Genomic DNA, 17,364 nt, shown 5'->3' on the forward strand with positions numbered 1-17,364 from the left:
CAAACTCAAACAGTAAGTAATAAAATAAACAGGTACCCATAGAATGAGTGAAAATGTGGGGGCCTACCTTCAGGGGCTTGTTTCAGAAAGAGGGATATATGTAAAATAAGCATGGTTTCTCTTCACATTTCTGCACTGTCTTATAAAATTATCCTCAATCCCCCCAATATTTAAAAGCATTTAGCCGGCCGGGAACGGCACTTAACCGGCTATCCGGCAATATGCAGTAGGAGATTGACTGTTATTTCCCACTGAATATCGCCGGTTAGCGCTTAGTGGATAGCCGGTTATATTGCGTGATATAACTGGCTATCTGCTTAGTATTCAGCGCCTCACCAGTTACATTTGCCAGCGCTGAATATCGGCTTGGCCAGTTAAGTTGAAACCAGCCAAAAAACGCCCAGATGTTCAGTGCCGGTCACCAGAAACGGCCTTACATTGATTATCCTGGCTCAGTGCTGACTGCGGGAGTCAGCCTGGCTAAATCCAGTGGTCTGAATACCGGGCCCAATGTCTTTAAGGAAACCATCGCTAAGGGCCTCTCTTGGTTCTTGGGGAGTGTTCTTTTATATATTTGTTCCACTCATAACGGTGAGATCGGTGTTGGAAGGTAGCACCTAGAGCTCTTGCCATTTCTAATTACAGCCCTAGAGCAAACCAAGCGTTTGGGTGACTTAGGGGAGAGGAGGCATGGGGGCATGCTGCTGCTCTGTTCGCTCTTTCACTGACCTATGCAGCCACAGTTTTTGCTTATATGAATGAGGATGATTCCCTGCTTATTTTTCAGTTGACAGGAAGAAGCTGATTGGTTGGTCTGGAACTGGGGCAAGGATGGACTAACCATCCGGGCAACTGGGCAGTGCCCGAGGGCTCAGAGGCTCTGTCCAGTTCCCCGCCGCGGCCACACATTACAACTCTCCCCAGGCTTACCTTGAAGGGCGCTGGTGGTCTAGTGGCCTCTGTTGGGGCAGGAAAGAACCCCACTCTTTCCTGCCTGCTGCTGCTACTGTACCTGGTGATGCCGTTGTGTTTTTAAAATGGCTGCCGAGACTGCCAAGACCTGCAAGACTACCGCGATAAGTCTCGGCAGCCATTTTGAAAACACAGTGGCACTGCTGCCGGGCAGAGTAGAAATTGTGGGCAGGAAAGAGTAGGGTTCTTTCCTGCCCCTGAAGAAGCCACCAGACCACCAGGGCCCTTCAAGGTAGGACCGGGGAGGATGGCAGCAACTGCAGTGTTGTGGGAGGGGGGGGGGGGGGTTCTTGGATGGAGCATCTAGAGAAGCAGACACAGCACAGGCGTGTGTATTTTAATACTTTCTATCTCGCAGACTCCTCATCACTTCCTTTATTCTTCTGTTGCAGAAAGACTTGAATTACCTGCAGCAGTGGCTTGAGGTGTTCGTAGCCAGCTTTGAAAGGATCATCACAGTGAATTCTTTGGATCCAAGAAGGTGAGTCCCCCCTACTCTGGGGGTAGGGCTGGAAACATTTTTGGAAAACCTAGGCACCAGCCAAAATAGTTAGAAGCCAGAGATAAATCTCTTGCCATGGGCAAGGCAGGATTACAGCACAGGCAAACTAGACACACGCCTAGGGCCCAGTGTTTGAGAGAGACCTTCTCAAATGTGTTTATTTAATGGGTCTCATGGCACATTTTTCACCTGTTTAAGTCAGCCGCTGGCAGAGGGGGGGGGGAGGTGCCTGAGCCATCTTTACCTCAGAGATCTGTCTCTTTTCTCCTTCCCCCCCTACATTGTCCTTTACTTGGCAGGAAGAGTTGGTGAACAGTTCTTCCTACCTGCACTTCCTTCCCTGCTAGATTTTCTTCGGCAGTCGGAACCTTGCAGGGCCCCATTTGTGGGCGTTTTAAATGTATTGATATGACAAGGGGGTAGGGGGCCAATGTGCATGTTTGCCTAGGGTTAATCCTGCCCTGATCATGAGTAGTTTTGAGGGGTTTTGACTTTCTTGTGTTCCCGTCCTCCTCCACTCTATTCCTCACTGTCTCCCATCTGAAATGGTGTTTTTTTGCTTCCTAGCCATAGTGGTGGGTTCCCGCCCTTTGGAGAAGCTTTTAGGCCCAAGACCTTACAGTGGTGATGTCCGACCTCTGGCACTGGTTCCCAGCAGCAGCTTTCCAGCCCCAGTACACACACTCCTCTCATATCATGAAAGGCTAAAGAGGGGAGATATGATTGCGGTCTACAAAATCCTGAGTGGTGTAGAATGAGTAGAAGTGAATCGATTCACAATTCCAGGAATAACATGTATAAAATGTTTGTACGTTTGGGAAGTTTGCCAGGTGCCCTTGGCCTGGGTTGGCCGCTGTCATGGACAGGATGCTGGGCTCGATGGACCCTTGGTCTTTTCCCAGTGTGGCATTACTTATGTACTTATGATTTTTTTTTTTTTTTTACTTTTTCCAAAAGTATAAATTCTAGGGAACACTCAATGAAGTTACATGGAAACACTTTTAAAACAAATAGGAGGAAATATTTTTTTCACTCAATGAATAGTTAAGTTCTGGAACTCTTTACCGGAGGATGTGGTAACAGCGGTTAGCATATCTGGGTTTAAAAAAAGGTTTGGACAAGTTCTTGAAGGAAAAGTCTATAATCTGTTACTGAGACAGACATGGGGGAAGCCACTGCTTGCCCTGGGATTGGTAGCATGGAATGGTGCTACTACTTGGGTGTCTGCCAGGTACTTGTGACCTGGATTGGCCACTGTTGGAAGCAGGATACTTGGCTAGATGGACCATTGGTCAGACCTAGTATGGCTATTCTTTATATTCTCTGTCTCTGATCACAGAGGCATCATTATGGTCCTAGTCATGTTTCCTTTGCTCAGTGGCTGCCCTTTAATCCTGAGCACAGCTCCAAAATTTTGGTGACCTGGTTTTGGGCCTACATTCCTTCATTTATTTATTAATTAAGAGATATTAATGTTATTTATGAAGAGATTTCAACCAGAGTGGTCTATTGCAGATGTAGCTTGACAAAGCCAATAGTAAAAAGACCAAACATAAGAATAATGCACAATTAGATCAGTGAGATAAACGTAGAAATAGGCAAATTAAATTATAATGATAGCAATAATATGATTCAGTGTCAGTAATGAACACACTAAAATAACATAGCAGAAGTTCATGGGTATTTTTTTTTCATTTCATACATTAGAAACGTCCTTTTAAGCAGTTAGCAATACATAGTATCTGTGACACATACTACAAATTTGTTTTAATGTATAAGTTTTAATATTGTATTAAAAGCAAGGCCAGCCCAAGGATATCTGATATCCTAGGCAACCATTCAGCCATGCGCCCCCCCCCCCCCCCACACACACAACCCCAGGGTGGCTGAAGGCCCTTCCTAACCCCACCCCACATCCAGCTTCTTCCCTTCCCTACCCCTCTGTAGTCCAACATCTTCCTCCTTCTTCTTTCCTACTCCCCCCTCAAGAATTCAGCATCTTCCTTTCCTTTCCTTTCCCTCCCCCGAGGTTTCTTTCCTCTTTGTTTACCACCTCTGGGGTAGCACTAATGCGGCAGTCAGCTGGCAGAAGGCCTTGAGCATCTGCGCATGCTCAAGGCCAGCCTGATCCCACCCCTTCGGAAACAGGAAGTTGGAAGGTGCAGGACCCAGTGGGCATTGAGCAGGCACAGATGTTTAAGGCCACTTGCTGGCCACAATGTCTGCCCTAGACAGACCCTGGTCCACTTAGTGGTTGGGCCAACCCTGATTAAAACATCTCAAAAACTGAAAGTAAAAAAATAATAGATTTACAAATGTTATTGTTTAAAAACCATACTAAACCAATAGGTTTTCAACATCTCTTGAACTAATGTATATGGCTGTTTTTGAAATAGTCGATACAAGAGAATTCCATAATTCTTTCCGTGGATTAAATGCCCTTGGCAAGTCATTTTATTTCCCTCTGCCTTATTCTACCCAAAAGTAAGCGGGCATTGCTGTCATAGTTGCTTCTTTCTTCTCCACTCTGGAACCTTTCATACCAGGTCAAAAATATCAGTAAAGAACTTCCTCATCCACCCTAAGGAAGGCTGTAAGCTATTTTCTCAAATATTAAATAAGGTAATATAAATGATGTAATATTTTAATGCTTTTGCTGTATTTTTAATAAGGCATCATCTATAAAACTATTAGAGTAAGAGCAGAGTGCTCACACAAAAGCTATTCACATCTAAACGACCAACAAAGCTCATCATGACTCATAAGGCAAGAGGAAATATGTGGGGAGAAGTGTGTAATTTTTCAAGGCTGCCCATCTTTGTAAATTAAGATTAAATATATGAAATAGGATAGAAATAATATATCACCAATATCACAAGTAACTACAGACAGCCTTTCATAAAACAGACAAACGTAAAACTAATAAACTCATCGTAAAACAACTAAAACACATGAAAGAGCTCTCAGGCCAGTAGAGGGAATAGATACCAACATTGGACCCTCATACTAGGCGACCTGAAGCCTGGTTTTGCCTAAGGTATCTAGGTAGAGAAAGGGACCTCCAAGTTGGGACACATGCAGTGTGTAAGATATTTTACAAAAGGCCCCCTGAATAGAGAGTTTTTTGTAAAATACCAAAGAGTTGCAGGAAATATATGTGCTTTGGCATCCAAACTCTTCAAAAATGTATGTAATCCTTTATCAAAACGTTTTCATACTTTACAGCGCATGGATGCCTCTAATGGATAAAGGATTACATTTTTGAAGTGTTTTCAAGCGTTTCTACAAAATTGAAGAATGTTTGCACAGGTCAAGAATATATATTGGATTCTGTGATCATAAATATTTGAACTTTCCAAGAATTCTGTTATGACCTGATTTTGGAATTTGAAGAAGGAACAAAGAGAAAATAATTATTAGGTACAGCTGGGTTTATTTGTTTGATAATTTAGTATCCTTGCTAATGCTTTTGGACCGTTTAGATTGATGTGTCATGCCTAGATGTTAGCACATACCCCTGCAAATGACATAATTCTATCATTTTTATATGTGGTTTTGTGTGCTACACCCACGGTTCCCCCCTAAAATACACCCATGTGCATGCCCACCGGCAAAGCGTCTTCCGTGAAATCATGGCACATTCTTTTCTGCTAGTCGGGATTCTATAAGAGGCCATTCTTATGTGTAAGTGGCCACATGAAAATAACCAGAATACCACCATTTATGCTCCTTTCTCCTGTGGCTTCTTTACAGTTGCCATGTCCTGTGGATTGAGGACCTCATGTCCTGACTGCTTGTACAATTCGTTTCTGGAGTAATTTGGGGCTTCTTTCTTTGGTGCTACTGAGGTCTGATAAAGTTTCCCCCCAAATAGCTGCTCCATTGCAAAATTGAGAGGGGAAGGTGACACCTTATGGAGTAGACTAACCACGTTACTGCTGCATACGCTTTTGAGGATCAGAGTCCACTTCATCAGATGCAGTAGCCCAGGGGTCCTCAAATCCAGTCTTCGAGGTCCACAACCCAGCCTGGTTTTCAGGATTTCCACAATGAATGTGTATGAAATCTATTTGCATTCACGGCTTCAATTGCATGCAAACAGATGTCTTACATAGTCATTGTGGAAATCCTGAAAATCAGGCTGGGTTGTGGACCCCGAAGACTGGATTTGAGAACCCCTGCAATATACCTTTAGGTGTTTTATTTTTTTATTTGTTACATTTGTATCCCACATTTTCCCAACTATTTGCAGGCTCAATGTGGCTTACATAGTACCGTAAAGGTGTTCGCCAATTTCGGTATGAACAAAAACTGTAATGTTGTGGTAGAATAAGATTCGTATATACAGACACATTAGGGAATCATAGAGAGGAAGAGTTATTATATGTCCTTTACGAGCTTTGCTTTCGTTATGTTGCAGGGTACAGGCATTTAAGTTGGGTCGGTAGGGTATGCCTTTTTGAACAGGTTAGTTTTTAATGATTTCCGGAAGTTTAGGTGATCATAAGTTGTTTTCACGGCTTTTGGTAATGCGTTCCATAGTTGTGTGCTTATGTAGGAAAAGCTGGATGCATAGATTGATTTGAATTTGAGTCCTTTGCAGCTTGGGTAGTGGAGATTTAGGTATGTTCGTGTTGATCCTGTTGTGTTTCTGGTTGGTAAGTCTATGAGGTCTGTCATGTATCCTGGGGCTTCGCCGTAGATAATCTTATGAACCAGGGTGCAGATTTTGAAAGCAATACGTTCTTTGATTGGGAGCCAGTGCAGTTTTTCTCGGAGGGGTTTGGCACTTTCGAATCACGTTTTTCCAAATATAAGCCTGGCTGCTGTGTTTTGAGCGGTCTGAAGTTTCTTTATAATTTGTTCTTTGCAGATGGATAGCTTAGATGAGTTGTTAGTAGAGGAGTTAAGTGGTGCAGATTAGATGTACTACTTTATGGTAGGTGGGGAAAAAGTGGCATAGTTTAGGTTAGAAATGAGTTGGTTTATGGTACGATGGCATGGACTGGGGGAACTGGCTGAATGGATTCCTCTTGTATTGGTTGTGGCAAGCAGAGTCAATGATACTGACTAATTCCACTTTCAGTCCTAGGTGGCAGATGATCTAACATTGTCTGTCTGCTTCACCTGGCCTTTTCGGGGTAATTTCTATAATGGGGTATCTGGTAGGAGCCTGTTCTATAAAGAAATGTAGGCACCGACTTTTCCATATTAGCATACGTTAGACATGAGCACTTAAGACCAGATTCAGTAGATGACACCGAAAAATAGGTGCTGGGAAAGATCTGTGTTCTGCGCTATTCTATAAAGCATGCTCCGAGATGAGCGTGAGGGTTTAGACCATCTGAAACGTGGTGTAATTCCTAGTGCACAAGCTGCACGCAGATAATCAGAATTCTGTAATGCCCCTGACCCACCCATGCCCCTCCCTAGCCATGCCCCCTTTTTGGGTTGCATGTGAGAAGATTTGGGTGCTACTATTTGGGTTTCTATTTGGTGTTTTATAAAGATGCACGCTTACATTTTTATGTGTGGATCTAGAAAGGGGGCGTGACCTAGGAGGGGTAAGGATGGGTCATGGATGTTCCTAGAATTTGCTCAGTGTTATAGAATAGGGCGGGTCCACACCTAATTTAGGCACGGGGATTTACACCATGTTTTTTGGGTGCAGAATCTGGTGCTAAGAAATTTTCTATAAACGGCGCCCAGCTTTGAACACCATTTATAGAATAGTGCTTAGTGCTTAATTTTTTCGGCACCCAAATTTGGGTGCCATTTACAGAATTCAGTCTTATGGGCCTGATTCTATATATGGAACCTAAAATGAATATGCATTAGCTAATAATGCCTAAGCTTAATCTAAATACAGTGCGGAATTTAACATAGTAACACAGTAAGTGACAGCAGAAAAAGACCTGTATGGCCCATCCAGTCTGCCCAACAAGAACTCATATGCGCTACTTTATATGTATACCTGACCTTGATTTGTATCTACCATTTTCTGGGCACAGACTGTAGAAGTCTGCCCAGTACTAGCCCTGCCTCCCAACCACCGGTGCTGCCATCCAATCTCCGCTAAGCTTCTGAGGATCCATTCCTTCTGAACAGGATTCCTTTATGTTTATCCCACGCATGTTTGAATTCCGTTACCGTTTTCATCTCCACCACCTCCCACAGGAGGGCATTTCAAGTATCCACCACTCTCTCAGTGAAAAAATACTTCTTGACATTTTTCTTGAGTCTGCCCCCCTTGAACCTCATTTCACGTCCTGTAGTTCTACCGCCTTCCCGTCTCTGGAACAGGTTAGTTTGCGGATTAATACCTTTCAAATATTTGAACGTCTGTATCATATCACCCCTGTTTCTCCTTTCCTCCAGGGTATTACATGTTCAGGTCAGCAAGTCTCTCCTCATATGTTTTGGAACGCAAATCCCATACCATTTGTGTAGCTTTTCTTTGCACCGCTTCCATTTTTTTTACATCCTTAGCAAGATACGGCCTTCAAAACTGAACACACTACTCCAGGTGGGGCCTCACCAACGACTTGTATAGGGGCATCAACACCTCCTTTCTTCTGCTGATCACACCTCTGTCTATATGGCGTAGTTCATGTGACTAAATCTACATGCGTCCATTTACGCCAGTGAACAGTTGGTGTAAATCCCTGCATACTGGCCTATATTTTATAACAACGCGTGTAGATTTTGGAACGTCCATGAAACACCCATTTCCATGCTCCTAAACACGCCCCTTTTTGCCTGCGCTTGCTAGAATTTATGCGCAGTACATTACAGAATATGCTTAGCAGTGTACGCACTTAAGTTCTAATTTTTTGCCAATTAGTGCTTGTTATTGCTTGTTAAGAGCAGTTAACAACTCTGATTGGCTTGTTGAAACAATTAATCTACATTCGTAGTTATAGAATATGCCTAGATTTATGCGCGCCATATAGAATCCATGGGTTTTGTGTATAAATGTGAGACCCATCCATGGGTTTTTTTTTTTTATTCTGCACTTTCCCACTCATGGCAGGCTCAACGCGGCAGGCAATAGAGGGTTAAGTGACTTGCCCAGAGTCACAAGGAGCTGCCTGTGCCGGGAATCGAACTCAGTTCCTCAGTTCCCCAGGACCAAAGTCCACCACCCTAACCACTAGGCCACTCCTCCACTGTTGCTACTATTTGAGATTCTACATGGAATGTTGCTATTCCACTAGCAACATTCCATGTAGAAGTCTGCCCTTGCAGATCACCAATGTGGCCGCGCACTTCTGTTTCTGTGAGTGCAGGACGTCAGACTCACAGAAACAGAAGCCTGCGCAGCCTTCTACATGGAATGTTGGAATGTTGCTAGTGGAATAGCAACATTCCATGTAGAATCTCCAATAGTAGCAACATTCCATGCAGAATCTCCAATAGTATCTATTTTATTACATTTGTACCCCGCGCTTTCCCACTCATGGTAGGCTCAACGCGGCAGGCAATAGAGGGTTAAGTGACTTGCCCAGAGTCACAAGGAGCTGCCTGTGCCGGGAATCGAACTCAGTTCCTCAGTTCCCCAGGACCAAAGTCCACCACCCTAACCACTAGACCACTCCTCCACTGTTGCTACTATTGGAGATTCTACGTGGAATGTTGCTACTATTGGAGATTCTACATGGAATGTTGCTATTCCACTAGCAACATTCCATGTAGAAGTCGGCCCTTGCAGATCACCAATGTGGCCGCGCAGGCTTCTGTTTCTGTGAGTCTGACGTCCTGCACGTACGTGCAGGACGTCAGACTCACAGAAGCAGAAGCCTGCGCAGCCTTCTACATGGAATGTTGCTAGTGGAATAGCAACATTCCATGTAGAATCTCCAATAGTATCTATTTTATTACATTTGTACCCCGCACTTTCCCACTCATGGCAGGCTCAACGCAGCAGGCAATAGAGGGTTAAGTGACTTGCCCAGAGTCACAAGGAGCTGCCTGTGCTGGGAATCGAACTCCGTTCCTCAGTTCCCCGGGACCAAAGTCCACCACCCTAACCACTAGGCCACTCCTCCACACTGCTCTGCTCAGACACTGGCTACATGTGTGCCCCCTTGTAAAATTCATGCATGTATTTTCAGAATAGCGTTCGTGCGTACACATGTATCTATATGGCATTATTTGGGTTAATTAAGCAGTGTGTAGTGTATGGAAGTGGTTTGTGCATGGCTGTATCCAACCACAGCTGGAAACAGCATCTGGGGAAAATTAGTCATATGGAGATAGTAGTCAGTAGGGTGGAGCTATATATGCATTCAAGTCTGAATGCTGAACGTGTGGGTTATAAAATGCATACTGCCTGGTGTGCAGGTTCCTAGAATACTCCCTTCCATTTTATGAATGCATAGATATGGGTAGATTAGTTTCACTTCTTCGACATCTGCTTATTTGGGCTTGTCTTCTGTGCGGCCACAGGTCTTGAACAATCGGGGGTATTTCCCCTCCTTTTGCCACTTTTCATTCACTTTCCTGTGTTGGGTATTTTGCCCTTGAATTTCTGCACCCCAGGTGTATGAGTTTTGGGGGGAGTTAGAGCACGGTTGTTGAGCTATTATTCCTCAAGGTTTTTAAAGTCTGTCTTTCATTTTCTTTGCCCTTCTGGCAGTTTGTTCTTTTGAAGATATTCGTACTTACAAGTGGACACATTTTCTCTTCTCACACTTTCACGGTGTCACGTTTACGCTGCTTGTGATCCCTGACCTCTGAAGGCCTGTTGCGTAACCAGCTTCTCACCCAGTTTTGTCATTTTCTTCTAGTTTCCAGAACGGGGGGGAAATACACATGTATTTGGCGCATACGTCATGAGAGCAGCTGTTTTACAAAGAAACATTCTCAGAAAATGTGCCATTACTCAGGGTTTTACACATGTAAATGCCAACTCATATAAGTAGCAGATTTCAAAAACAGAACATCCAGTTTCATTAATTATGATTCATTAACTATATTTATGAAGAGGTGTTCCTCAAGGTAGAGCACTAGAGGAGCTGAGTAAAAATATCCCACTCTCCTACCCCTGCCTCCCCAGTTACTGTTAAGCAGCGTTACTGGTCTTTCTGATTTCTAAATGGAGCACATAGTGATGACGGAGTGGCCTGGTGGATAGAGCAGAGGTCTGAGAACAAAGGGTTCAGATCCCAACTCCTCACTTTTTGTCATCTTGGTAGACAGACCCAACTCACTAGCTGCTGGATTCATCTGCTGCAACGTAATTTTACCATCTGTCATAACCTCAATCTTTCACTTTCCACTGCAACTATTCCTGATGCCTTCAAACATGCCGTAGTTACACCATTCCTCAAAAAACCTTCATTGGACCCTACCTGCCCTTCCAACTATCGTCCGATTTCCCTTTCTTATCCAAGCTAGTTGAACATGCTGTTCACTGCCGTTGTCTTGACTATTCTTGATCCACTTCAGACTAGTTTTTGCCCTCTACATTCAACTGAAACAGCCTTTGCTAAAGTCTCCAATGGCCTACTCCTGGCCAGATCCAAAGGTCTTTATTCTTTCCTCATCCTTCTCGATCTATCTGCTGCTTTTGACACCATTGATCACCACCTACTCCTTGATATGCTGTCCTCACTTGGATTTCGGGGCTCTGTTCTTTTTTGGTTTTCTTCTTATCTCTGCATCACACTTTTAGTGTATATTCTGGTGGATCCTCCTCCACTTCTATCCCACTGTCAGTTGGTGTACCTCAGGGCTGTTTCTTGGGACCTCTTCTTTTCTCCATCTATACTCATTCCCTTGTTGTTCTGATCTCCCCATGGTTTTCAGTGTCATCTTTATGCTGATGATTCCCAGATCTACCTTTCCACACCAGAAATTTCAGCAGGCATCCAGGCCCAAGTCTCAGCCTGCTTGTCTGACATTGCTTCCTGGATGTCTTACATCCATCTGAAACTAAACATGGCCAAGACTGAACTGCCAACCTGAACTACACAATCTCCCCCCTCCCATTTGTTTTTCCCACCCCCTATCATTTTGGACATTGTATTTCACTCCCTCCTTTCCTCACAGTCTTTTGCTCTGTTTCTCACCCAGCCCAGACATTACTTTTGATGGGCAGGATATAAACCCTTAATAAACTTGGAAAACTTGGAAATTCTTTTCTTAACCCCTAAACCCACCTGTCCTGTTCCCCCGTTCTCTATCTCTGTGGATAACACTCATCCTTCCTGTCTCATCAGCTTGTACCCTTGGCGTCATCTTTGACTCTTCTCTCTCTTTCTCTGCACAAATGCAACAGACTGCTAAAAACTGTTATTTCTTTCTCTATAATAGCACCAAAATTCATCCCTTCCTTTCTGAACACTCTACCAAAACCCTTATCCACACTCTTTATCACCGCACGCTTAGATTACTGCAACTTGCTTCTCACAGGTCTCCCACTAAGCCATCTCTCTCCCCTTCAATCCATTCAAAATTCTGCTGCATGACTTATATTCCAGTGTCGCTACACTTACATTAACCTTTTACTCAAGTCACTTCATTGGCTCCCTATCCATTTCTGCATACAGTTCAAACTCCTCTTAACGACTTACAAGTCCATTCACTCTACAGCTACTCAGTATCTCTCTCCTCTTGTTTCTCCTTACACTTCTCCCTGGGAACTCTGTTCATCAGGTAAATCTCTCCTGTCTATACCCTTTTCCTTTACTGCCAACTCCAAACTCCATTCCTTTTATCTTGCTGCTCCATACTCCTGGAATAGACGTCCTGAGTCAGTATGCAAAGCTCTGTCTCTGGCCGTATTCAAATCTAGGCTAAAAGCTCACCTTTTTGAGGCTGTTTTTGACTCCTAACTCCTGTTCACTTGTTCAGTACCTGCATCTGTTTTATCATTCCTGCCGTAATTCCCTTATGCTTTATTTGTCCTGTTTATCTGTCTTGATTAGATTGTAAGCTCTGTTGAGCAGGGACTGTTTCTTACATGTTTAGTTTACAGTGCCGCGTACATCTAGTAGCACTATGGAAGTAGTAGTGGAACCTTTGCATGACTTGTAGGATTTCAAAAAGTGTAATTATGGCTTCTCCCTCCCATTCCCAAACTGCTATGTACAAAATCAAAGGACTAAAATACAAGCAGATGCATGCAACTACCTTCTCGTACATGAGCACAAAGATGTGGAATGCATTACCTACTACCTTGAAAACTACTGGCGAAATAACCAACTTTCGTAAATCTCTGAAGACACATCTCTTCAATAAGGCCTACAAAAAGAACCCATAACCTCACTAAATCACCTCGCAAGATATGAAAGTCTACTTTCTATACCGATCCGCCTAAACCTACACTTCTTTCCCTTACCTAATATTTCCTATACCTACTCGCCTAAGCCTTTTCTTCTGTTCCTTACTTAATAATTTTCACATCACTAATTGTATCTGATACCCTGGAATGACAATGTCATAACAGAACTCCGTAAGCCACATTGAGCCTGCAAATAGGTGGGAAAATGTGGGATACAAATGCAATAAATAAATAAATAAAACATAATATAAGAACTTAAAACATGTACATACTCTCTAATACAAATACATATTAATAACACATTATACATCTGGCTGTTTTCAATTCATTTTCATCCATAACTCTTCATCTTCCTCTTACTACTACATCAGATTCAATTGATGCTTTTACCGTAGGCTTTTTCAAACAAGGATAAGTCTTGTGCTGGGCTATGGGCTGGAAGCCACTGTGGTATGTGGTGAGACTGGCAGCTACATCTGAGGGGCCCGTGCGGAAAGCCATGCTGTAGAGCCACATGCAGATGCTTTTAACTCCCATGTTTTATCATTCCCACCTTAGTAATTCCCTTATTTGTTCTGTTTGTCTGGCCTAATTAGATTGTAAGCATAGGCGGTCGGTGGCCCAACTGTTTGGGGAGGCTAAAGGGGGCGGGGTTAGGGTGGGGCCGGGGTGGAGCTTAAATCCATAATTGATAACACACAGAAAAAATAAATAAAATAAAAGTCACAATTAATACCTTTTATTAAATTTAGATATTAGATATGTATCATATGTCAAAGAATAAAGTGGTTGCTCAAAGCATATTCTAAGCACAATCGCTCAACTGCAAAACACTATGCACAACTTTGTGCAAAAACACTCTCAGAACCTTACTGTACCATAAATATTACACTGGGCAGAACCTAATACACCAATATACCACCCAAACGGAAAATGCAGACCATCAACAATATGAAACAAGGGATCATATCATCACAATTCTCATGTAGAGCCACAAAACACCCTAATTCATGTTTAATGTGGGATAAAATGCCATAAATAAGTAAATAAATATAAACTTTTAATGTTGAGCATCTGATTCTCAAAGTGGACATATTCCAAACACTATAATGAAAATAAAATGATCTTTTCTACGTTTGTTGTCTGGTGACTTTTTCTGATCATGCTGGTTCAGTATCCAATTCTGCTGCTATCTATCCTCAGTGCGGGTCAGGAAGTCATCCTCGTTAAACATCTCCCTGGCAACCCAGGACACCCCCCCTCCTGCTCTCCCAGCAGTAAGGTAAACAAACCATAAACCAATTTCTACAATTGGTTACACAAGGCTAGAGGGCTTTCACTGCAGCTCCTGCTGTGAGGATGGAGGTAAATTAACAATTTAAACCTCTCTGAGCACAGCAGGGGAGGCTTAGCCTGTCCAAGCCTCTTATACCGGGTGCCTATGATTGTAAGTGTACAGCTCTGTGTACGTCTAGTAGCGCTATAGAAATGATAAGTAGTAGTAGATGGCTGAGCATATTTATTTATTTATTTGCTGCATTTTCCCACCTATTTGCAGGCTCAGTGTGGCTTACATTATGCCGTAGTGGCGATCGCCATTTCCGGAGTGAGAAATACAAAGTGTCGTTGCATTAAAAAGTTCATAAGTGACAAGTGAGTTAATCAGTTAAGTAGAGAGAGTTCATATCCGGAGTGTGAAATAAAGTGGAATTTGCGTTAGAGTTCATTGGTGACAGTAGGTGAAGCAATCAAGTGTAATAAGTTCGGTTATATCCAGGTCTAGTATATGTTTCGTTGTCTGGTATTTAGGATGGATTGTTGTGGTATGCCTTTTTGAACAGGTTGGTTTTTAGTGATGGCTTCTACCGTGAGCTTAATACCATGCCATGCAGAAAGCCAAGTACATTCAAATTTTATTCACGCAGTTCTTGCATGCTAATCAGGAGGGCCTACCGGTTGCTAGCACACAAAGGTTTTGTGTCGTGTGGCTTCTTCTGTCAGCAGACACCAGCTGCTCGGTGTTCGGTGTATAAGTGCCAGGCATTCAAAAGTTTCTGACACTTTTGTTTCTGTTTCAACATATGCAGAAGCTCTGTTACCTTCCATCAGTCTTTTAAACTTGTGGGTGCTTCTTTCTGATTGCAGAAGACAAAACTGGCATTAAATCCTCTTCGCTAACTCTTCTACACTGCCCCAAACCTGGTGAAAATTTTCTTGTGTTTTCTGCACAGCAAAAGCCGTTGTTCCCTTCTCTGCATTGCTGCAGAATACTTACTGTCATACATTTTAATGCAGACTGCAGCCATATCTGCCACACAAGTTAACACCCACACTCTGCATTGCTTGATCATTTAACGTGTGCATAAAATCCTCTGTAACCCATTGGTTAGGCTCACAGTAGTTTTCTGACCGCTGAGTAAGGTGAGGGTGGCAGAGAGTTTAGACTTAGGAAGGTTTGTTCTCGCTGTCCCTCCCCTTACTTAGCATTACATTAGGATGGAAAGTAATTTATATTTGGAAAAAACGCGATTCGAAAGCGCCAACCCCCTACGAGAAAAACTGCACTGGCTTCCAATCAAAGAACATATTGCGTTCAAAATCTGCACCATGGTTCATAAAATTGTCTACGGTGAAGCCCCGGGATACATGACAGACCTCATAGACCTACCAACCAGAAACATAACAGGATCAACACAAACATACCTAAATCTCCACTACCCAAGCTGCAAAGGACTCAAATACAAATCAACTTATGTATCCAGCTTCTCCTATATAAGCTCACAACTATGGAACGCATTACTAAGCGTCGTGAAAACAACGTATGACCACCTAAACTTCCAGAAAGCACTAAAAACTAACCTGTTCAAAAAGGCATACCCTACCGATCCAAAATGCCTGAACCCTTCAACACAACAAAACCAAAGCTCATACTGGACATAACTCTCCCTCCCTACGATTCCCTAATGTGTCTGTTACACATGGTCTTTATTCTACCACAACATCACTTTGTATTTGTTCATACCGGAATTGGCGATTGCCATTACGGTACTATGTAAGCCACATTGAGCCTGCAAAAAGGTGGGGAAATGTGGGATACAAATGTAACAAATAAATAAATTACAACTAGAGAATGGCAATGTTTTTGTCCCACTGGCTTCATCCTTCCCCGTCTCTGCAAGCTCTGTCTCTGCCCCATCCCCATGGGCTCTATCTACTCCCCTACCCCGTCCCTTTCCCCGCAGGCTCTGGCCCTGTCCCTGCATGCTCTGTCCTCATTTGCATAAGCCTCGAACACTTATGATTTTATATTTAAATCTTTTTATTAAAGTATAAAAAGGAACAATATTCTGTACAACTGTTGTTTATAAATCACAAATAGAAAACAAGAATAACACCGAGCAACTGAAATACCCCCCCCCCCCCCGCCACCCTCTACCCTTCCAACCCCAACAATAGCTGACTTTTACTACCCCAAGGAACCCTAATTCATCCTGTTAAAATGTCCAGGGCTACAAAATACAACCAATTCTACATGACCTAGTGAGAGAGAAATATGTCCTTTGAAGCACTGTTAATGATTTTTTCATCTGTGGATGAATGATAAGTCATCAGCAATCTCAGGATTCAGTCTAGCTCGACTGTCTTCCACAGTCCTTTCCACAATAGAAAATGTCCTCTCAGAAGATGTGCTGGGTAGTAGGATCCCCCGTGCAAGTTTTTCCAGTTTTGGCCAGCACTTTTGCTTGTTTTTCCATAAAAATCAAAACAACGTCGTCTGCATTAGTGAGTGACATAGGGACGTGGGCAAAGTTTGTACTCTGTCCCCATCCCTGCGGGCTTTATACCCATCCCTACGGTTAACCGAGTGTCCCCATCCCCATGTCATTCTGTAATTGCCGTGCTTATATTACTAGGGTTACCATTCGTCCGGATTTCCCCGGACATGTCCTCTTTTTGAGGGCATGTCCGGGGCGTCCGGCGGATTTTGCCTGCACCCACGTTTGTCCGGTTTTCTGGACAAACGTGGGCGCGGGTGCGGGCAGGCGCGTGCGTGTGGGCGGGCGATCGGCGCCGTGGTAACCCTACTCCCGTCCCCTCCCCTTCCTTACCATGTTCCCTGGTGGTCTAGTGACGTCTTCGAGGCAGGAAAGAGCCCCCTCTTTCCTGCCTGGAGCGCTGCCTCCCCTGTCTATCATCCTCCTCGGTCTGGCTGGGGATTCAAAATGGCCGCCGAGAGTTGAACTCTCGCGAGGCCACTTCAACTCTCGGTGGCCATTTTGAATCTCCAGCCAGACCGAGGAGGATGCAGCAGGCAAGGACAGGCAGCGCTCCGGGCAGGAAAGAGGGGGCTCTTTCCTGCCCCGAAGAGAAGACCCTACTAGACCACCAGGGCTAGATAGTAAGTGAGGGGGAGAATATGTGAGGGGGGGGGGAACCATGTGACGGGGGGCGGGGAATAGAGGGGCGGAACGAGGACCCGAAGGGGGCGTGGCGGGGGCGGGGTATGAGGCGTGGCGGGGGCGGGGTAGGGGGCGTGACATGTGTCCTCTTTTTCAGAGGACACAAAATGGTAACCCTATATATTACATTATCTTGAAGAACT

The 17,364-nt window shown here is 43.8% G+C and overlaps 1 protein-coding gene across 2 annotated transcripts in view; it reads left to right on the forward strand.

Moving 5' to 3' along the window:
* NBEAL2 (neurobeachin like 2) overlaps nucleotides 1-17,364 on the forward strand; it is a 492,927-nt gene that overhangs the window by 158,957 nt on the left and 316,606 nt on the right. For both annotated transcript variants that reach the window (XM_030196875.1, XM_030196883.1), the window contains exon 2: nucleotides 1,365-1,453. In XM_030196875.1, the coding sequence (XP_030052735.1) occupies nucleotides 1,365-1,453 (89 nt within the window). The remainder of the gene's footprint in view (nucleotides 1-1,364; nucleotides 1,454-17,364) is intronic.

The sequence above is a fragment of the Microcaecilia unicolor genome, chromosome 1 (genome assembly GCF_901765095.1).
Source record: "Microcaecilia unicolor chromosome 1, aMicUni1.1, whole genome shotgun sequence".
NCBI lineage: Eukaryota > Metazoa > Chordata > Amphibia > Gymnophiona > Siphonopidae > Microcaecilia > Microcaecilia unicolor.